Below are 22,411 nucleotides of genomic sequence, written 5' to 3' on the forward strand. Positions count from 1 at the left end.
TACATTTCTCTAGTCACCATAAGAAACTCATGCATAATACAGATAGTGCCTACCTTTTACTCAGCAAAAGCATATTTCTTAATTAGGCCACAGAGCTCCTTATCCTGTATGTTAATCCATGTCTGTAATTGGATTGCAGCTACCACAAAAATCCTTTTATATTTTAATCATGCAAGTTTGTTGCAACATTCTTGGTTAGTCACACATTTTATATAAGAATTAGTATGCTTTTCAGATTCTCCCAGGCTGAGATGGAATATCTAGTGCCTTAGCCCCCTTTTTAGTTTCTGCCAACGTACTCAAAGCAGGATTCAATCCAATTGGATTCAAAGAGCTGGCACAGATTCAGTCTTTGCAATCTGTCATACAGTTCCATGACAGCCAGAAGTACTTGCATTCAAAAGTACTTGAAAATAATCTTTTGTGTTTCCTTTGGGACATAATCTTTGATATGTCATATGAGAGCTCAGACAGACAACTTTTAACACTGACACATGTACAACATGAATATTTTGCACTAAGTTTGAAATGTCAAGAGCAGAGTCAAATGGCCAGACAGGGAAGGATGGCAGCCCACAAGATCGGTACAGTGGTGGAATCCAGTCAGAAAAAAGGTGAAGAGCAGCAAGATGAATAAGGGAAGATGAGGCAGGGAGAAGACAAGAGGCAGACAAGAACAGCAGAGAAGTGATGCAGTAAGACTGAAAGACAGGTAGAATTCTGTAACAGATTACCATTGGTCGTGGACCCAAATCCAAAAGTAGAGAAACTTACAATCTTTTACTACCAACAGTAGAAAAATTCACTAGAAATTTGTTTCCTGCTGCCTTTACTCCTGACTAAAGGAGGAATGATGCAGGAATGATCTCTGTTATATATCTGGCTTAGATAGAACAGATCTATGCAACACATCTGAAGGCTCATCTTGGCATTAAGCAGTCATGGAAAGGCAGCGATCTCAAATGATAAAATCTCTACTGGAAGATGATTCACAGAAATTCATTTATAGAAGTATTAAAATGGTATTAAGGGCGCAACCTCAAGCAGTCAAAACTACATAATGCTATCTAGGTGACTAAGAAACAGCATAATCTAGTCTTGAGTTCCTGCACAGCGCAATTCACACAACATATTTGAATTTTCCTCTATGAATAAAACAATTACATTGTACTGTACATATATTACACTAAGATTCCTCGTATTGTTGTTAAATCACTGCTGTCACTGTAAAAATGTTTATTCCTAATTTGTAAAGCAGAATAGCACCAACTACTGAGTGTCATAATACTGACTGTTATTAGAGTCCATCAAGTATGTTGAAGAGTTCACCTTTATTCAACTCCAGTTCCCTATGTAAGTTCTCTGTAGCTAGCTGAAGTCCTATCACATACCCCTTGGGGCTGAGGCAGTGATGGAGCAAGGCCAGGAGGAGTTAAGTCACATAGACTACATTGATTTGGCATTCTGGTGGTTCTCACTGGCTCTTCGGTGAGCCACCCCTCTACAGAAATGTGGAAGATAACTTTGTTGGAGACACTGTGGTGAGGCAAGGTTCTCATTCAGTTTTTCTAAGTATGCTCTTTCTCATAGAAACCTACCCACATAAGCTTGATCAACTCAAATCTTTCCAGTCCCCAGTACGGACAATGTGTATCATGTTTAGACAGGATAAGGCCAAAGAACAGAGCAAAAGTAACTTACTTTCATACTGTTGATATCATCAGTATGGCTTTCTGTTTTAATAACTCCAATAATCTTCCTAGAATGTTATTTCTTCTACCATCACCAGGCTAACATCACCCTGAAAGCAGCCAAAAGCCTTGAATCTGCAAGTCATCTCTCTTCTGACTTGATACTGTAAATTCATTGCAGTTATTTTCGCAGATTGGTTATAGTTGGAAAGGATGTGTGAAGGACATTTGGCCTAACACACTGCCTTGAGCAGGGCCACCCGGAGCCAATTGCTTAGGACCAAGTCCAGAAAGCTTTCTTTCCCCTCCCTCAGATGCTTTCCATTTCTAAATATGTAACACTACAATGTGATAGAAAGCACAGTGATAATAGTAAGGCGGTGAAGTTTTTGGCTGCAGCAAATGAAGTCAAGCCCAAATGCAGCAGCCATGGACAAGGAAATGAAGGAAGAAAGCTGCTTACCATCAGAAAACCTCAGGTATACAGGGATCTCCAGAGAGATACCCTTGCTTCCACTGCCAACACTTAAATGAGGTCTGGGAAGGGGTGGACCCAGCCCTTCCAGTCATTCAGCTGTGCTGCACTGCATACACTTGAGAGCCCCTTGGTTGGCCCTGCCTTCCCACCAGGTGCTCAATCACTGGTTCAGGCCATGACTTAGCATTTCTGCTACAAAATAGAAGACTACAGCAGTACTCTTCATTAACAGTACTGTCTTCACAGTAGGAAAAAAAATACAAAGCTGCTCTGTGGTTTGTTTTTTCTTTTTTTTAAGAAAGACCCTGCCAAATTCTGTACTAGATGAAGCTGGTCACAAAGCCACCAAACCAAAGAGTGTTGCCTTATAGAAACACACAATCTCCAGTCATGATGCACTGCAATTCTCTTTTTTCACTACTGTTGTCATACCCACTCCTCACCAAGAATTGCCTGCTCCTGGGTTAGTTCCTGAAAGCGCTCACGCATATTCTCCAGCTCCACAACAAGGCGACGCTCAGATTCTTCTTTTAGATTCAAGGCCTCCTCCAGTGCAGCTTTTTCTGCAACATAGCCTTCAATAATGCCTAAAATGCCAAGTAAGAGTGCATATAAAGCAGCAGACAAACTCACCTATTGCAAAAATATAACCTAAAAACACAAGCAAACAGTTTAATGAAAACAATAAAATCATAGAAAAAGGAAGAATTTCAAGGTTACTTAAACTTACACTGTAGCTACTTTTTTGAAGCATTCTGAGGAACAATGTTATGTTTTCCAATATGTTTTAGGAGGCTACCATGTCAAAAAATTGCCTCAAAAGAAGTGAAATGTATATGGGGCTTGTTAAACCTTGATGGTTTGTAATAACCTCAGAACATGGGACAGCCTGACACATCCTCTGCTGGGCTCAGAGGATAAAAGAAACAAGTTTTTTTCCAGAAAGTAAGTACTATATTCAGACCCCAAGAAATCCACAAATTATTCATAGAAAGGAAGGAATAAGGATGCTGGAGAGACCAAGTAAGCCTAAAGGTATATGTCTAAAGAGGAATAAGCTGAGGTGCTAAATAAGTGCGTTGCCTTGATCATCACTGGTGTTCTGGCCTGGGACCCCCCAGCACAGGAGCTCTTGGAGTGGGTCCAGAGGAGGGCCACTAAGATGATCAGAGGGCTGGAGCACCTCTCCTATGAGGAAAGGTTGAGGGAACTGGGCTTGTTTAGGTTGTAAAAGAGAAGGTTCCCAGAGACCTCATTGTGGCCTTCCAATATTTGAAAGGAGCATATAAACAGAAAGAGGAATGGCTGTTAATGAGGGTGGATTGTGATAGGACAAGGGGGAATTGTTTTAAACTGAGATGGGGGAGGTTTAGTTTAGACATTAGAGGGAAGTTTTTCCACACAGAGGGTGGTGATGCACTGGAACAGGCTGCCCAAATTGATGCCCCATCCTTGCAGGCATTCAAGGCCAGGCTGGATGTGGCTCTAGGCAGCCTGGTCTGGTGGTTGGTGACCCTGCACATAGTGGGGAGTTGAAACTAGATATTCATTATGGTCCTTTTCAACCCAGGCCATTCTATGATTCTATGAAGAGAAAGCAGATACCAAGATTAGGGAAAGAAGCTTAACTTGAAGGACTTAAATCCCAGAACATGGAAGCCAAAGGTTCCCTTGCAAACACATAAAGAATACAGGCCAAATCAGTATACCTCCAATGATGATATGCTGTCTACGATAGCACTGAGATCAACAACCTCAGCCTTCCTGCTTCTTTTAGAATCTCTTTATGCCTGTACTACTGTCAAGTATTGCTTTAATTCATGATGAACCCTTCCAAGATCAGACATGTGGGCTGATTTATAATGGGATTATTTTCTTTTCAATAATCCAAGCTCCAACATTTAGACATGCAGACATGCGAACTTCTGTTTTTAAAATCACGGTGCTTTTCACACACAGACAGTGGTATAACTATAGTACTATCACACCTGTCCCAGGAAATGTAATTCTGATTCAGAGGATTAAGGATTAAGCACTAGATTTGCAAGAAATGACCCATGCTTCAAGTAACTTAATCATTTGAAATGTAAAAAAAATGTATTACAGACAGGCAAATCAAGAACAACAAAAAGCACAAAAAGATACCATAGATACTTGAAAAAATCAGTTATAAGTTGAATTTTTTTCATTCTTTTCTTACCCTCTGCTTTATGAAGCTCTAGTGCTAGCTGATTCTTGGCCTCGCTTTCCTCAGTGAGGCACTCCATTAGTTCTTGATGCTGACTAACCACTTGGGCAGTCTCCTGATTTCGGCGGGTGAATTCTTCTTCAAATTGTGCATGGATTTCATGTGTTTTTTCCAGCTAAAAATAAACAGTTTTCCTTAGGATTAGATTGTAGATGGAGATACACTGTAAAAATAACTACAGGTACTTAAACCTAGATCCTTCTCTTAGTGCATATATTTTATCCAAAATTATGGTCCAGGTTTTGAAGTTTCTTGGTAGTATTAGCTTTTCTTTGCCCAAGACATTTTAGTGACTCCCTGTACTCACTTATCTGTAGTTTCATCATAAAATAATCTTAGGTCCATAAGCTTCTTTACTGTGTATAAAGAGAAATACCTTTCTGTTGGCCAAGTTGTCTAACCTCCTGAATCACTTGCAATTTAAGTCATCCTTGCACTGAAATTCAATAATCACAGAATATCCTAAGTTGAAAGAAACCTGCAGGAATCATTGAGTCCAAATCCTGGCTCTACACAGCACCACCCAGAACCAAAACCCTATGTCTGAGAGAACTGTCTAAATGCTTCTTCAGCTCCTGCACCTTGGAGCTGTGCCCACTGCACTGGAGAAACTGTTACATGCCAACAATCCTCTGGTGCATAATCTTTTCCTAACCCTCATGTGACCCTCTCATGATGCAGCTCCAAGCCCTTGGTCATCCACGGTCCTGTCACTGTCACCAGAGAGCAGAGATCAGCGCTGCCCCTCCACTCCCCTGGGGCCACAGGCTGCCATGAGGGAGGTGTAGGTCACCATCAGTCTCCTCCGGTGTGAACAAACCAAAGGACCTCAGCTGCTCCTCATGTCTTGCCCACTAACAGACAGTAAAGTAAATGTATCATCTGGTTTCCAACCAGTTCTCTGAAACCACGCATCACGCACTCCTATGTGCAATGCTTCAAGTTCAAACAAAATAAAAATTTAACATTCTGCTAACACATTTAACATTCAGTTTACAAATTCTGCATGTATGTTCATCTCTGGGTTGCACAGAATATCTAATGAGAAGGAGTTTCAGAAGACAAGTTTCTTTCTCTTTACACTTTTTCTTAAAGAAGTGGCTTCCTTAATTAGTACAGTGTCAACCAGAGGGGTCTGAGAAGATTGGAGGAGGCTTGCCAATGTGACCCCCATCTATGAGAAGGGTTGTAAGGAGAATCTGAGGAACCACAGGCCTGTCAGCTTGACCCCAGTGCTAGGAAAGGTTATGGAACAGATCATCCTGATTGCAATTACATGACATGTGCCAGACAACTGGGGAATTATGCCTGGCTAACATGGGCTCATGAAAGGCAGGTCCTTCTTGATCAAGTCTATCTCCTTCTGTGAGCAGGTGAACCATCTGGTGGATGAGGGGAAGGCTGCTGACAAAGTCTACCTACACTTCAGCAAAGCCTTTGACACTGTCACTCACAGTATTCTCCTGGGCAAGCTGGTAGCCCGTGGCTTGTATGTACATACTCTTAGCTGGGTAAAGAACTGACTGGGATAGCCAGGCCCAGAGTGTGGTAGTGAATGGAGCTAAATCCAGCCAGTTTTCACTCACAAGTGGTACTCCCTAGGGATTGGTATTGGAACCTGTTCTATTTAATATCTTTACTAATGATCTGAATTAAGGGATTGAGACCATCCTCAGTAAATTTGCAGATGACAACAAGTTAGCAGGCAGTGTCAATATGCCTGAGGGTAGGATACAGAAAGATATGGACATATTGGATTGCTGAGTTGAAGCCAATGGGGTGAAATTCAACAAGATCAAGTGCCCCTGCACTTCAGTTAGAGAGATCTCAGGCAATAGAACAAGCCTGGTGCAGATTGCCTAGAAGATTGTGCAGAGAGAAAGATCTGGGGGTATTGGTCAACACTCAGCTGAATGTGAGCTAGGAGTGTGCCCAGGCAGCCAAGGTCAATAGCACTGTGGTTTGTATCAGAAATGCTACTGCCAGCAGGAACAGGGAGGTGATCACCCTCCTGCTCTTGTGAGGCTGCACCTTGAGTACTATGTTCAGTTTTGGGCTCCTCAGAACAAGAAAGACATTGAGACCCTGGAGCATAGTCAGAGAAGGGCGATGAGACAAACACAAATCTTATGAGGAGTGCCTTAGGGAACTGGGATTGCTCAATCTGGAAGAGTCTCAGGAGAGACCTTATTGCCCTTTACAACTGAAAGGAGTTTATGGTGAGGTGACCAAAGTTGCAGCAGGGAAGGTTCAGGTTGGGTATTAGGAAGAACAACAACTCTGAAAAAGTGGTCAGGCAGAAGAGCGGGCTGCTTGGTGAAGTGGTTGAGTCACCACCTCTGTTCAAGAAATATGTAGATGTGGAGCTATGTTATTTGTTTAGTGGGCAACATTGGTGGTAGGTGGATGGTTAGACTAGATATTACAGGTCCTTTCCAACCTTAATGATTCTATGATCCTTTGCTCTACCTATTCCTAACAGATTTTCACATGGGACAGAATTTTCTTTGTTTATCAATGTTGAAGAAGCACTGATGACATTTTTCTTATTTATGAGAGTTTTTATCACACTTAATTCTGTTCTCCAGAAGTTAGCAAACACACCTAAAATTCTAGTTTAAATTTTCTTAAGGTAACTAACTTATTTCCATCACACAGGATTTGCTGTTAAAAGAAAAAAAAAAAAAACAACAAAACAAACAACTGTTAAGGCTCAGTTATAAGAATTATTCAAATAAAAGACAAATTATCCACTGCAAGAAGCAGGAGATACACATGCCTTGCATTACTTATAATTTGCCTGAAGATACAGCATGATATTTTTCCTCATGGTAGCAAGTCCTACAGGGTGCTAACGCATACAAGCCTCAAGTCAGAGTTCACATTTATAGAGTAATTATACTTCTATACAGATGAAGATGTTATCTTACTTGTTTAGTTGATTCTGTAACCAGTTCCAGAAGTCTTTCCACCGCAGTGCGCAAACGATGACAAATTTTCAGTATCATTTCTTCATTTTCATACACCATCTCTGGCTTTGCAAAAACACTTTCACATAAGTATTGGCTCAACTCATACTGCTCTTCAGTCACTGGAGACAGCTGGCTGTGTTCTGTGAGAGTTTCATCAAGCAGTTCATCTACTGAAAACAAGCAAGCTACTTAAATGCACAGAAAAATGACACAGAATTGGTCACTCAGATAGCAACTGACATCAGACAGAAACACTGCTTAGCCCTGAAGATATATTACAAGGTGAAAAACTTGTTAATGCTGAGTTATTTGATGTTTACATATCAATACAGTCTTTTGCAATGCAAAAGTTTTGGAAGTATGCTTCTACATGAGGAACTTAAGTTCTGTGCCCATCAAGTTCAACTTTCCTGGTCTACTTCCCATCCAGCCTTATCAAGCCACAGGTTAGTATTTTTGCTACTAGAAGTTCAGATACACTGGTACACTACCTTAAGTGTGGAAAAACTTGGAAACATAAAAACACTCCAACAGAAGAACTCTATTCAGAGCTTCCTCCATGTAATACCAAATGAGAAATCATTATTCAAGGATACCAATTGACTGTTTGTAGTTATGTAAACTTGCACTCACCTTTCTCTACGTGATTCTTTTCTTTAGCTTTGAAGTATTGCATGAATCCTAATTCTTCCATTATAATGTGACTTTCCATAGAATCTGAAGAAGTCATACTGCTATCAAGGCAAAGACCAATCTTGCTACAGATGAGATCCTCAACAGCAATTGTGGCCTTCACCAGCTCCATAAGCCATTTCAAAAGACACTGATATGAGTCCTCCATTTTCTTCCTAGAACAGAACCACAGGAAACATTGCAAAGATTGAGTGAGCTTAGAGCCTTCAAACGTACTGAAAACCTGACAGTCTAAAACAGAAATCTTGCCATTGTTTAACAATTATCAGTAAAGATTCAGATATTTCACAAAAACAAATAAAAAACCCAACAAAAAACTCAAAAACAAAGAAAACAACAAAAGAATGCACAGATGCAGGCTCAGCAAAATTAATGCTGTTTTCTCCATGTTTATGGAAGCATCAGCAGGGGAGAACATGTTTGCTACTGTAACAACAAAATAAATAGGGGTGTCCTGGCAGAGTAGACTAAAGGTTAAACATATGGAGACATTTTAATTTGAATAAAACATTGATGCTACTTCTGAGACGTGATACTGAACAATTTCAGCTACAGCTGCTCATAGAAGGTTGAACAAATAGCAGAAATAACCAAGTCAGGCATAGAACATCCAAGAACAAGTAGTCTGTCAAACTTCAATATCCTGCAGGAAGTCAAACAATGAGATGGAAGATTCACTATGCCTTGGCACAGCAGAACTAAACAGTAAGCCAGTTCTTTGTTTGTTTGTTTAAAAGCATGGAAAAGGAATTCTTCTGGAAAATTAATCAACATGTCAGCCTCTCTCTGATCCACATGTTCAAATAACAAATCAAACTGATCTAGATTGCACTGAAAAGTTCCTAGGATACAGAAAGCTTCCCTAGAGTTTACCGGGATTGGTGAAACCAAAACCCTAAATTCTCCATTGGACTACAAGGGAATGTGGGATGAGGGAGGCAAAAAAAAAAAAAAAAACAAAAACAACAAACAAAGCACAACACGCTCTCCATGTCAGATAGGTTAGCAAAGCCAATACTATCACCTTACTCTGTTATTTTGAGCTAGCTTAATTTTTTTATTTATACAATAATGAGAAAAAATAACAACCACTAAGCAGTACATAACACAAGATGGACAAACCTTTCAACTTTGGACTGCTCAATATCAGATCTCAACATGGCTACCAAATTCCCTCCTTCTTGGTTCTCTCTGTCCCGTCGCTCTATGAGTGTCTCCAGTTCACAGTTGGTCTCCTGTATTTCACAATTTAAAGATTCTACTTTCTTCTCCAGCTGTGGAAAACAGACAAAGATGATCACTTTGCACTGACTATGAACTTCACTCTTACCCTCTACTAGTTTCTGTATATTCACATACTCATCACCTCTGTTATGCAAACTTGCTTCCAAAAACACTAGAAATAAAGGACAGCAAAAAGACTAAAAGCGGATCTTTTCTTTCCATTCACCTTTCAGACGTACATTTTATTTCAGGGAGCTGCCTCATTTGCACTCAGACTCAGCGCACAGAAGCAATGCAAAAGCTTAAAAAAAGTTTGCCATACTACAGTTTATTTTTGTTGTTCACACCTTAAATATGCAAAGCCATGACCAAGGCACAGATTATGACAATAGCACACAGACTTGAATAGTAACCTGATGGAGTATGATCATTCTCAGGTACTTTTCTGATTTCCTTTACAAGCTGTGTATGAAAAAGACTTTCCTAGAAAATGCCTTTTCTCCTTACACTTCTCTTCATGCTGCACCTTTATTCCATTAAAAGAATAATTAATTATCTATACAAATGAACCCATCCATCCTTGACTCTCACATTATGCTGCCAAAACCAGTACTATTATGTTACAAACTTTGTCTCAAAAGCAAGCCAACAAATTAGCCAAGATACATACTTAGGACAAGACTGTAAGGAAAGATAACCATTCCACTCCCCTGACAGTTTTGTGGGGGGGAGGGGGTTGTTTGTTTTTTTGTTTGTTTTTCTTTCAACCGCTCATGAAATCCTGCACTAACAGCAGAAAAACAGGAATGTATGCCTTTCAGGTTAAAATCATGTTACTCCTACCACTTCCTTTCGTACTGGCCATAAAAGCCTAACAAAACATTCCAATATACCAAATTGACATGTTGATCAGAGCCTTCTTAAATGCTAGTAAAGACAAAAAATGGTAATATCTCCTACTTTTAGAACCCAAAGCTATTATTTTGATTATTTAACCCTTACAAGTTCCCCAATTAAGACAAAGTCCTCCATGCTCGTCCTCCATATCTTAAGATCTCTGGGTAATCTAAATTACAGCCAAGAGATGCTTTACAGGAGGCATACAATTCTGTTTTGTTTAGCAAACAAATCACAGAATCACAGAATCACCAAGGTTGGAAAAGACCTAAAAGATCATCTAGTCCAACCGTTCACCTATTACCAGTAGCTCCCAATATTGTCTTTGCCACTTCTGGGGCCATGTTTCCCATTTACCGATCCTACATATGCCCAAATTATAGGTCTGTTGGTCTATCAAAAGATAGGGAAAACAATGCAATAAGTACAGATAGCATCAGTACATGGAAAACAAAATGGTAAACACTCAACCTTCTCTTAAAAAAGGGCAATTTTCAAGCAATAAGTACAGTTTTAATTTCCTTGTAGCAGTTGTGGCACTCCAGCTAGGAGACCATCATACTGAGAGTCCATTATATACCGCACCTTGAAAACTAGCAAGTACCAGAGTTATATACACAGTCCTTGTATATATACCTTGAGACGGATGAAAGCACTGCATTAAAATACAGTTGCAAAAGGACAGCTGAAATCTAAGTTCAAAATATTTTCCACACACCTGGATAATTCTTGCTGCATTTTCCTGTAGCTGCGCTGATAAGGTCTCCTTCTCCTTTAGGCAAGCAGCCTCTGCCTTCTCCCTTTCCTGAATTAACACCTGCTCCTGGTCATGTATTAATGCTGTTTTTTCAGCTTCAAATTCATCCTGCAAAAGTGACATAGAATTTGAATTACAGAAAATGAGGGAATTCTTGAGGATTCCATCATCAAGAGGCTAAAAGGAACCCTGCAACACTCATAACTAGGAATGAGAAGTAGTGCTTACTGTATTAAAAAAAACCAACAACATAGCATCATAGAATCACAGAATGGCTTGCGTTGGAAGGGACCTCAGGGATCATCAAGTTCCAAATCCCCTGCCACAGCCAGGGCTGCCAGCTGCTAGATCAAGTAGTAAATCAGATTGCCCAGGGTCCCATCCAACCTGGCCTTAAATGCCTGCAGGGATGGGGCATCCACAGCCTCTGTGGGCAAACTGTTAAGTCATGATTCTGTGGTTTATTATCAGTATTCCACATCACAGCATCTTGCAGCTCCAGTCTCAGAAGAGGTGAACGAACAATGATTCTCAGAAGACTTTGCTATATTTCTTTTCCATCTCCCAGGGAGAGGGAAAAATAAAACAGACTGTAAGTCACAAGACCATCCTCTTTGCTCCACATCAGAGTAAGAACTTTGGTTTTCAGAAATTCTCTCATGTTTTCAATTTATTGGCTTCAACACCGATGAACTTGTATTTTCACTATTATAATTAATAAATTAAGTTTGTTTTCCTCCTCAGATTGTTGCCGCTGATTTTTGTTTTTCCTTTTCCCTTTTGTTCCCTTTTCGGGCCAGTAGGCTTGTCAGCCTGTTGTCCCCTGGTCATGGACATAGATTTAGAAATGAAACTGTGACATTGTCCAGCATCTCACCACTCTTTCAGTGATTAACTTCTAATATAAATCCCTCCTCCTTTAGTTTAAAGCCATTCTCCTGATTGTGTCACTATCTACCTATGTATAAAGTTCACTTCCCTCATGTTTCTAAACTCCCTTGAAATACTGGAAGGCCACAATCAGGTCTGCCCACAGTCTTCTCTTCTGCAGGCTGAACAAGCCCAGTTCCCTCACCCTTCCTTCATAGGAGAGGTGCTCCAGCCTTCTGATCATCTTCGTGGTCCTCTTCTGGGCTTCTTCGAAAAGCTCCACATCTTTCCTCTGAGGGCTCCAGACTTGGATGCAGCACCCCTGGGGACTCACAAGGGGACAATCACCTCCCTTGCCCTGCTGGCCACCCCTCTTCTGATGGAACTCAGGATACTATTGGTCCTCCAGGCTGCAAGCACACACTGCTTGCTCATATTCACTTTTTCAAATGACAAATTAAACTGATCTAGATCCAGAATCCCTAAATCCTTCTAAGCAGGACTACTCTCAAGGAGTTCTCCCAGTTTTTATACAAATCTGGGATTACCTCAACCCAAGTGCAAAGCCTTGCACTTTGCTTTGCTGAACCTCATTATATTGACATGTCCACTTGTGAGTTTATCAAGGTCTTCCTGAATGGCATCCCCCTCTTCTGCTGTATCAACTGCACTGCTCAGTTTGCTGTCATCAGCAAACTTGTTGAGGGTACACTCGATCACATGCTAGTTGATCTATGAACACCTATACATTCCAGGGTGAAAGATGCTTCCCGTGTTGTTTGATTAAGTGAAGAAAACAGAGTTTTCATCAAGGGATAAAATAAGACTTCAGAGCATGAAGCAAAACACAAGTAGTCATCTATATTGCCTCAACTCCTTAGTGGAAGATGCTGAGGAGAGTAAATCTTTCATCATCACCTCCTCAGCTGATGACTGTATGCTGCTTGATGACACCAAGAGGACTGTCATCACAGGCAAGACCATAAAGCAACACTGGCATTTGGAAATAACAATACAAACTTCACCTGGAATCAACAAGACAGAGCAAGGCAGAAGAGCCATGCCCATCTATGATTCCAGACTCAAACAGCAGAGTGCCTAGTTATTAGCAAGAGAGAAATGAACAGGCTCAAAGCAATGTGAGGATTCCTTTAACCGGAACAGCTGTTTGTCAAAGTCACTGAAGCAGTCTGCCCATTCTTCTCAAAAGCAGCGTATCCTCTAAAGGCACGTCAGATTATACAAAGGAACTCTGAATAACTAAAAGTACCAGATTTCCATCAGATCTTTTCAGTTCTGTTTAGGAGGAAAAAAGCAAAGAAACTCACACAATTCTTCATTTTCAGAAAAATAAGCTACTAGTACATACTTTTAAGGTCATTTTAATTAAACTCTACCTACCTTCAGTTGTGCAATTTGCTGTTCAAGGAGTACTTCTGACTGACACTTAAGCAGCTCAATCTCTTCCTGGAACTGAAGCTGCTGCTTCATTTTTACTGCCTCAAATTGAGACAGAAGAGCTGTCCTCACAGTTTCAACTTCAGAGGCTGATGCAGAAGCATACATCTGCAGACAAGTAAGTAATATAAAATGTTTTAACCACAGTGTTATAATTAGGGAGAAGAAAAAAAACTGAACTAAAAACAACAGGAAAATTTTCACCATAAGTTGTCAGAGGGACATACAGAGCTGCTACCCATATTCATGCTGACTATGTAAAAGCAAATTTATAAAAATATGTAAGCAGCAATGAGAAGAAATTAGGTACTAAACAGTTCCTATATCCATAAGACTGCCAAGTAAGATTAACATTACTCTCTCCTTGTTTGATTTCCAACAGACATATGAGTAAGGGGAAAGGAAAAAAAATAATAGTAAAAATCAAAGGGACGTTATTTTGGCCTTCCAGTACCTGAATGGAAACTACAGAGTTGGATAGGGACTCTGTCAGGGAGCATAGGGATAGAACAAGGGGTGACAGCTTAATCTAAAAGCAAATAGATCTAGATTAGATGTTAGGAAGAAATCCTTTACTCAGAGGATGGCGGTGTCCTGGCACAGGCTGCCCAGAGCAGCTGTGGGTATCCCATCCCTGGCAGAGTTCAAAGAAAGCTAAATGGGTCTCTGAGCATCCTGATGTAGTGGGAGACATCCCTGTCCACAGCAGGGTTTGGGACGGGATGGGTTTTTAAGGGCCCTCCAACCCGAGCTATTGTATAATTCTAAGAAGAAAAAACAAGGAATGAAAATGAGAAAAAAAAAAAAAAAAAAAAAAAAAAAGAGGGAAAGAAACACAAGAAGAGCATCTCCTATTAAGACAGGATTTCTCCTGTTGTAATAGGATTAATCATTAGGTGGCTGTCTAATGGTATTATCTCATGAGTGACTGCACTTCAAACAAGGAAATCCACCAAAAATATCAGAGAAAGCCCCTCACACATCTCTTTACTACACTCTCTAAGAAGAGTTACTCAATGAATAGAGAGAAATCCCGTTTCTAGGATTGAGAGCCTAAAACATTAATAATGAAAAGTACTTCCCACTTAATAACAAAACTAATTTCCTAGGCAGACTTTTCTTTCAAAAGAGAATTTGTAATTCACTGTGGCCAGCTGGGAACTGATACCAGCTCTAAGGCCTGGCAATCCCTAGGAACACAACAAAAACTGGTCTCCTCAAAGCAACACTTTTTTGCACAAAATAATACAAAAGTGCTGCAGAGATTAGGGAGGAGTTATTTAGCATACTATATCATTTGCAAGTTAGTAACTGAAAAAGCATGTTACAATATATATTGTTTGATTGCAATTGGATAACATTATTTTATGACTACTTCTAATATAAAGTTGGATAACACTGTGACTACTTCTAATATGCTTCTAATATGCAAGCATAATAGAAAAGTGATCATCTTTTATCTTGATCATTTGCAGCCCCTCGCATCAACACTCAAAAATGTCTTCCTCCATTCAATACTTAAAAATATATTTATCATTTAATTTTTGTCTTCATTATGAGCTTATATGCCTTACAGCCTTTGTTAAGCTTATATGTAAGCATTTCCAGGAAGAAGAAGAAATAGTAAACCCTTAAGGACAACACAGAAGGTTTTAAAATCTTATCGAGAAAACACATTTGAAAAAGTATTACCTACTATAATTGCACTAAGAAATGTACAATAGTAAAGTTATTCACCAATAAAAGCTTAAAGTGAGCATCTACTTTCCACAAATAGTTAGTAACCTGAATTATTACCTATTAAATGAGAGCTTTACAGCGTTGAATTAAAAAAGGAACAAGAACTCAAAAGAAAGCAAGTGTTCCCCAAAAGGTAGAGATGAAAAACTATAAACAAGGATTTAAATTAAAAAATAAGGCTAATGCACATATAGGAAATCTTAGTTCCTCTCAGATAAAGTGAGGCTGGAAAATGTCAACTTTATCTCTTCTTATCAATTGGCACTATTGCAAGAAATCCAGAAAAGCATCAAGATAGATATTAACTTCAAAATAAGACTGAATTTAATCCATGTGAAACTATGGCTTATTTTGCCTTAAGGTTTCACCAATATTCTGACCTCCTGTTCATGTTCATGCTGTGCTTTTAATTTCTCCAATTCCTTTTCTAGCTCCCTGGAGTATTCTTCCTTATGCTTCTTAATTTCTTCTTCATGAAGATCCTGAAGTTCTTGCAGTGCTTTTCTGTGTTTTTCCTCCATCTGCACTACTTCCTCACGTAGTATATCCAAGGCTAGACGTTTCTCTTCTTCCAGCAAACTTCTCTGATTTTGTAGAGCTGCTTTCAAATCATCCTGTTTAAGCATTAATTTAAAACAAACAAAAAGGGCAAAAATAAAATACAAATATTTTTGTAAGCCAATTGTAAAGCTGGTGTCCTCCACATCAAAGTTGAAGTATGAACAATGTTGTCTCATAATAAGAACACACACTCTGTATCATTTCCACCTAGTAATAAATTCTTCACTTTTTCCCTTGTCTGTGATAGAACTCCCCATTGACGCAATATTAAACTTTCCCTTTGCAGAAGTCTTTACACTAAAGAACAATTCAAATGCAGACTTTAGATTAGTTAGCAGACAGCACAGGAAAAAAAAAATACTTTATTCACCACAAGATCCTCCTCTGTCTCTCTGTGGACACAGAAACCCCATCAAATCACTAGGCTTGCTGAGTAGGCACGGTGAGGAAAAGCAAACAAAACAAAAAACACACACACCACAAGAAAACACATTACAGCCCTCTGGAAGGTCCTCTATTACAGCAATGAGCTAAGTCTTCCTAACTCTTTGACTTGCAGCATTTTTGGTACATTTTTTCACTTGCTCAATCTCTTAACAAGATTCATTTTCATCTTCAGTTTCCTATTTCAACTCACAGTATAGCCACACAAGATTTAGTGCTGGCTCAAAAGACATTGTAGAAAATATACACAAAGAACAAGAGTGATCCCACAAACTTAAACAGCTTCTCACACTTATGCAGGCTTAAAAATATAACATGAAATTTCACTTACTGTAGAAAGTTTTCTTTTTGACTCACCTTATGAGCTTCTTCCACTTCTACAGCCATAATTTTAAGTTTTTCCATATGCACAGTAGCTAGCTCAATTTTCAAATTATTTTGTGCTAGCTGAAGTTCCTCAGCATGCTTTAATTTCAGCATCTCTATCTCCTGAGCCAGGCATGCTTGATTCATTTTATCCTTTTCATGGAGCTGCTCTGTGTGATGCAGCTGTAGCTTCTCAAGAACCTGCCTATGTTCATCTCTTATATTCTGAATTTCAGATAGGTAGGATGACTCCAAGGAATCCAGGTTTGATAAGTGCTTGGCCTCCAGCACATCAATTTGTGCTTGATGTTTTGTCTGAAGTTCAGCAACAAAAGCTTCAAGCTGTATTTGCTGTTTACTTTCTAGTGTAGATTTAAGCGTCATAATTTCAGTTTGGTGCTTTCTATGAAGCTCATTTGTCAGAGATAAAATTTGCTGCTTATGCTTCTCCTGTAGCTGCTGACTTTGAAGTTCTAGCTCATCAACATGTTTCTTCTTCAGCTCTTGGAGAAGAATCTCTTGCTCAGCTGTGAACTTCCGAGTCAAAGCTTTGTGTTCCTCCATAAACCTAAATGATTTCCCATAAAGTTAAGAGAATATGGTCAGGGACTTTTTGTTGAAATAATTAAATAGCAAAGAACAGGAACAAGGTTTTACTCATATTCCATCACTTCTCTTTATGTTTCTAATACAGAACTAATTCAAAGCAAACCACAAAGATGATTTCAGAGCCACATCGTGGTCTAGGCAACATCATTTTGGTTTCATCTGGTTATTACTAGCTAAACTGGAACTCCTATTACATTTCTACCAATACAGAATAACATGCAAACCTTGCTCTCTGTCTCATTTAAAACCCACTGATGGTATAGCACAGAAAAGTAACACTGACGAAGTGCCCACAAAAACAAAAAAAAGTATCAAAACCAGTTTGAGCAAATACTGTTGTATGAGAGCATCTAGAACACAGTTATGTACAATGCCTACGTTTCAAATGTGTTGTCTGCAAGTAAACAGTCATAAGCAATGTCTCTAAATGCATCTGGTTTAGACCAAGACTTAAATCCACCATGGAAGCATATGAGGTATACTGAAGGGCTGACAGTAGCTTTCTGAGGTCTACTTAAAAGTTCAGACAAGACACAGTATCTGAAATGCTGCAGTTTGCCGTAATCATTAACTATTGCATTTTTTTTATGCAGACACCAGTAATTAAAAAGCAATTGGTTATTTAAAGGCTAAGTTCCTGATTTCAGCATTTTCTTACTGCAATTATTTCTCCAATCTTGTTCTATAACCACATGTCTGAGGAAGACAGAATCACAGGGATAAACTTAAAGTAATGTACAAAAATACAAACATATTTGTTTGAATATTTCTTTGAATGTAATAAAACAAAGCATGAGGAGTAGAACGAGGCATGAGGGGCAGACCTGAGCATTTAAAACCTTTGTTTCTAACCAGAATTTACTTCATTAAAGAACACGATATACGATCCATCAGCTTCATCATTCAGTGGATAACAAGTTTTACGTGACAGAAAATATACGCTCAAATTCATTTGAATTAGTCTGAACAATCTTAATGGAAAAATTCTTGCAATGTGTTTTTGTATGTCATGGACACTTTCTCTCCTCCAAGACTAGAACAGAAGCTGTGCCGTATTCTTAACTGTTAGAGGGAGAACTAGGCTACGAATCATTCATTTGCTAGACTACGCGCAATAATGGACATCCTTATTATACCTTCACAGAGTAAGCACTACATAAATAAGTAAACTGGTGCCATCAAACAACAAACACACATCATGTCACTCACTAATTGCAAAATAAGAAAAAAAGTAGCAATGACAACTGACCCAATGACTATGCATTCCCAGCAATTGAAAACGCTCAAATACACAAGGCTTACTTGTTCTGTGCTTCCATGAGTTTCAGCGCACACTCTTCCTGCAGACAAAGCTTGGCTTTCTCCATTTCTTTTTCCATAAGCACTTTGGCTGCCTGCAGTTCACTGTCATGTTGTTCCTGAGACTTCTGTGTAGCCTCTGCAGCTGCAAGGCTGTCCTCTAGCTGTTGCAAGTTGTTTTGCTGCTCTTTTACCAACTTCTCTAATTCTACAATTCTGGCAGCTTGGTGATCTTGGAGCTGATGCATTTGAGTTTCACGAAGTTCAAACTCCTTCTGTAAATTCTGCTTCTCAGATTCCAACCTATTTTGCAGTTCTGTGTGTAACAACGATAATTTCTCTTCTGCTTGGATTCTCTGCTCCTCACTTTCACATTTCCATTTCATCTCCTTTTCTTTGTACAAAGTCTCTATTTTCTGAACTTCTTCCCTGGCTTCCTTTAATTCATTCTCATGACCCTCAGCAATTTTTAATTTTACCTGTGAACACAGTTATTAGAAATGAATAAAACAACAACCAAATTGAAGTGCCTGAAGTGAACCTTCTCAAGCATTTAAGGTCTTAAGAGAGATTTAATTCTTGCATTCAAGTCATCCTTCTGAATAAAAGTAAAGCTGAAGTATAAATTTATATACCTTGAATTCAGCTCACTTTTAAGAATTGGAGTACAGAAGATAAAAAAAAAAAAATTAAAAGTAAAATGAATTAGTACTCTTTGTTATTTTCTCTTGTAGTCACTTTTCTTCATTTCAAGAGTTCAACTTAAAGTTATTGATACTGAGCATCATCAAAATTTTCTTTTAAACCTCTCCTCTCCTTTAACATCCTAGTGATATTTTATGCTCACCACTGAGGTCTATTACAAAGATAGTTCTTGTACGTAGCAAAAAAGAGAAACCAAGCACCAAATGACTGCTAAATGACAAAAGGCAATAAAGACCCTAAAAAACATAAGGGTAAGCATGTAAACAGTAAAGTAAGAGAAACATCATGTTTATTTATTAGAAGTAAATAAAAAGCTAATAAAAGATCAACAAAAAGTAACATATTAAGCAGTATTTTTTCCAAGCTTTCACTTAAAAGATTTCTTCTGAAGAAGTATTTAAGCATTTCTTTATGCAACAGGCCAAACGAAGAGGAAGAAAACAGAAGCAAAAAACAAACAAGCAGATTAATCCACAAGCTGTGAAAACATCTTTTGAAGCAATAGAAAATAATTCACTTTGCTTCTGAGAGGCAAAGACCAGAAGCCAAATGAAATGTTCATCAGTTATTTTGATGGGGTGATCAAATCCACCCCCAGAAAGTTTGCTGGTGATATCAAGACAGTTGACCTGCTTGAAAGTAGGAAGGCTTTGCAAAGAGATTGGGATAGGTTAAATAAGTAGCCTGAGTTCAGCTACAAGACATTCAACCAAGGTAAGTGCTAGGTACCACTTGAGTCACAACAACCCCATACTGCACTACAGACTTGGAGACAAGTGACTGGAAAGTTGTCCAGAAGACTAGAACCTGGAGGTACTGGTCAACAGCTATCTGAACATGAGCCAGAAGAGCAACAGTGTGGCCAAGGAGGCCAAAGGCTTGTATAAGGAACAGTGTAATAAGCCAGATCAGGAAACTGATTGTCCCTTTGCATGCAACACTGATGAGAACGTACCTCAAACGTTGCATGCAGTTTTGGGCCCTTCTCTACAGAAAGGGTATTGAGTTGATCAAGCACATACAGAGAAGAGCAATCAAGTTGGTGAGGGAAGCAGAAACCAAGACTTATTTGGAGCAACTGAGGGAACTGAGGTTGTTTAGTCTGGAGGAGTTTGAGGGGGTACCTCATCACTCTCTACAACTACCTAAAAGAAGGCTGCATTAAGAAATGTGTCGGTCTTGTTTTTCAGGTGAAAGGTGATAGGAAATGAGGAAATAGTCTCACATTATTCCAGGGGTAGTTTGGACTTGACATCAGGAAGAGATTCTTCACAGAGAGAATGGTTAAGCATCAGATGAACTGCTCAAGGAAATGGTGAAGCCCCCTCTCTGGAGGCAGTTATGAGATGTGTGGAAGTGGCACTAAGGGACATGGTTCAGTTACAGGACTCTGTACGTGAGGACATGATTGAGCTTGATCTAGAAGGTCTTTTGTAACCCAGGTGATTTTATGATTCTCAATCTCTTAAGCTTCAACAGTCAAAGAGCCAGAGCAAAATCAAAATAGAAATCTGTTGTCCTAGTCTTTATTCTACCCCACAAATACTGGTCTGAAAAATTATTTGTTTCAGAATACAGTCCAATCAGAGCCAGAAACCGCCTTTTGGGGACCCAACCAGAAGAAAGGCTTTTACCATCTGCTACATCACTTTTTGTTAAAGCCTTCTAATTGAAGACTGCATGACACACCACAGTACATAACTGCATCACTTTACTTACAGCTATGAGGTGCTTCTCCACAGATTATATTAGGGAGATATTCAGGATGAGAACTTTTGTACATGCCTGTATCAGAATTGATGCATGTATGTTTGACTCACTTAAATGAGAAGATGGACAGGATCAATTCTTGAAGCACTCTTCCCCTTCCACACTACATCAACTTCCAAGTGTTTAATGCTAATATGCTACAGACTTGCATTCCAGCATTCAAGTGTACCCATGCCATTCCATTTAAACTTGAAGCTAATATCACTAATCAGGTACGTGTAAAAATAAGTGCCATGTTTATTTCCCCTGGCCTTCCTAGCAGATCTGTGCTTACTTAGCTCTATACAAACATGGATTACCTGTTCCATTTGCTCTATCAGATGCTTTTCATTCTGCACAAAAAAGTCTTTTTGTTTAGTTATCTCTTCCTTTAAACACTTTATTTCTTCTGAAAGCTCTGCAATATGCTGTTCCTCAGAGTGGAGGAGAGAGAGCTTAACTTTGTGCTCTTCCTCTAGCACAGATACTCGCTTGGCCACCTCCATTTCAACTTGACGTGCTGCATCTTGAGCACTCTGTAGGCGCAATTTAGTGATTTCTGTGGGAAAAACAACAGCAACACAAAATCAAACAGAAGAACAGTGAAATTACTTGCCAGAATATATTTTCTTTTAACAGTTCTTATTAATGTACAGCAATAAAGCTGAATGTTGTTAGCTATTAATCGGTAATCCTACTAATAACAGCCCAATGAGTATCATTTAACACAGTGATTTTCAGTGATTGACAGTGATCACTGTCAAAATATCAGTATTGACATAAACAGAGGGAGAAAACTCCAAAAACTCCAGACATTCTAATTTAGCAGTAGTTTATACTATCCAGAAGTTAAAAAATAAATTAAATTGAATGCAAAAAGTACAACTGCATACGAAAGGAGCTGCACTGACACTTTTAACCAACATGCAGCAGAATATAGTTATATTTGTGTGTTACATAGCTAATTGTGAAGTATGGATGATGAGTTCAAATGCTTGTGCATTATACTATGCTCCCAGAAAGATGATACATATACAAGAACTGCCATTGTCCCTTACCTGCACCTCAATGATTTATGCATTTTATACTGAACCAATACAAGTCAGCATATTTATGCAAATTACAAGGTGACATTTGTCAAGGAAAACAGTAACAGCTAAGAAATTACATAAAACTGACCAATAGAAAATCTCATTAAATTTCACCGTAAAAGGAATTTTATCCTGGGTTCTAAAGCAATAGCAACCGATTCTCCATGAATACTTCCTTCTTTGTCCAAAAAACTCATACCAATATATACACAAAAAAACAATAGGAAAACACAGGAGGAGAAAGATATTGAAGTCAAATGAACAGAATGTTATCAAATCCACAAAACAAACTTTTATACTCCGTGGAATCAACTGAGAAACGGCCTACTTCATCCAAATATGACAGTCATTAAACATGCCTGACAATATCTTTCAAAGAAAGTTTTAGTGTTAATTCAGGAACTGACACTGGCATCCCATGCATCAAGAATGGAAACGTGATGAACTCCTGTTGCAGTAGGTTTTATTGCAGAATAGCCACAGTCAGGTCACCAAATCTTTAGAAAAGCAGCTCAATATCCCCATAAAAGTTGAAAAGCAAAGTGTTCAATACCAGTGA

General features: G+C 38.9%; 1 protein-coding gene across 8 annotated transcripts in view; it reads right to left on the minus strand.

Moving 5' to 3' along the window:
- The window catches only part of PCNT (pericentrin), an 87,987-nt gene that overhangs the window by 37,133 nt on the left and 28,443 nt on the right, over window positions 1–22,411 (minus strand). For all 8 annotated transcript variants that reach the window (XM_072341699.1, XM_072341698.1, XM_072341701.1 and 5 more), the window contains 11 exons: window positions 21,082–21,320; window positions 18,311–18,786; window positions 16,391–16,967; window positions 15,409–15,642; window positions 13,232–13,396; window positions 10,922–11,068; window positions 9,205–9,356; window positions 8,023–8,237; window positions 7,348–7,559; window positions 4,370–4,532; window positions 2,613–2,756 (listed from right to left, as the gene is read on the minus strand). In XM_072341699.1, the coding sequence (XP_072197800.1) occupies window positions 2,613–2,756; window positions 4,370–4,532; window positions 7,348–7,559; window positions 8,023–8,237; window positions 9,205–9,356; window positions 10,922–11,068; window positions 13,232–13,396; window positions 15,409–15,642; window positions 16,391–16,967; window positions 18,311–18,786; window positions 21,082–21,320 (2,724 nt within the window). The remainder of the gene's footprint in view (window positions 1–2,612; window positions 2,757–4,369; window positions 4,533–7,347; window positions 7,560–8,022; window positions 8,238–9,204; window positions 9,357–10,921; window positions 11,069–13,231; window positions 13,397–15,408; window positions 15,643–16,390; window positions 16,968–18,310; window positions 18,787–21,081; window positions 21,321–22,411) is intronic.

Source organism: Excalfactoria chinensis, chromosome 7 (assembly GCF_039878825.1).
Source record: "Excalfactoria chinensis isolate bCotChi1 chromosome 7, bCotChi1.hap2, whole genome shotgun sequence".
NCBI lineage: Eukaryota > Metazoa > Chordata > Aves > Galliformes > Phasianidae > Excalfactoria > Excalfactoria chinensis.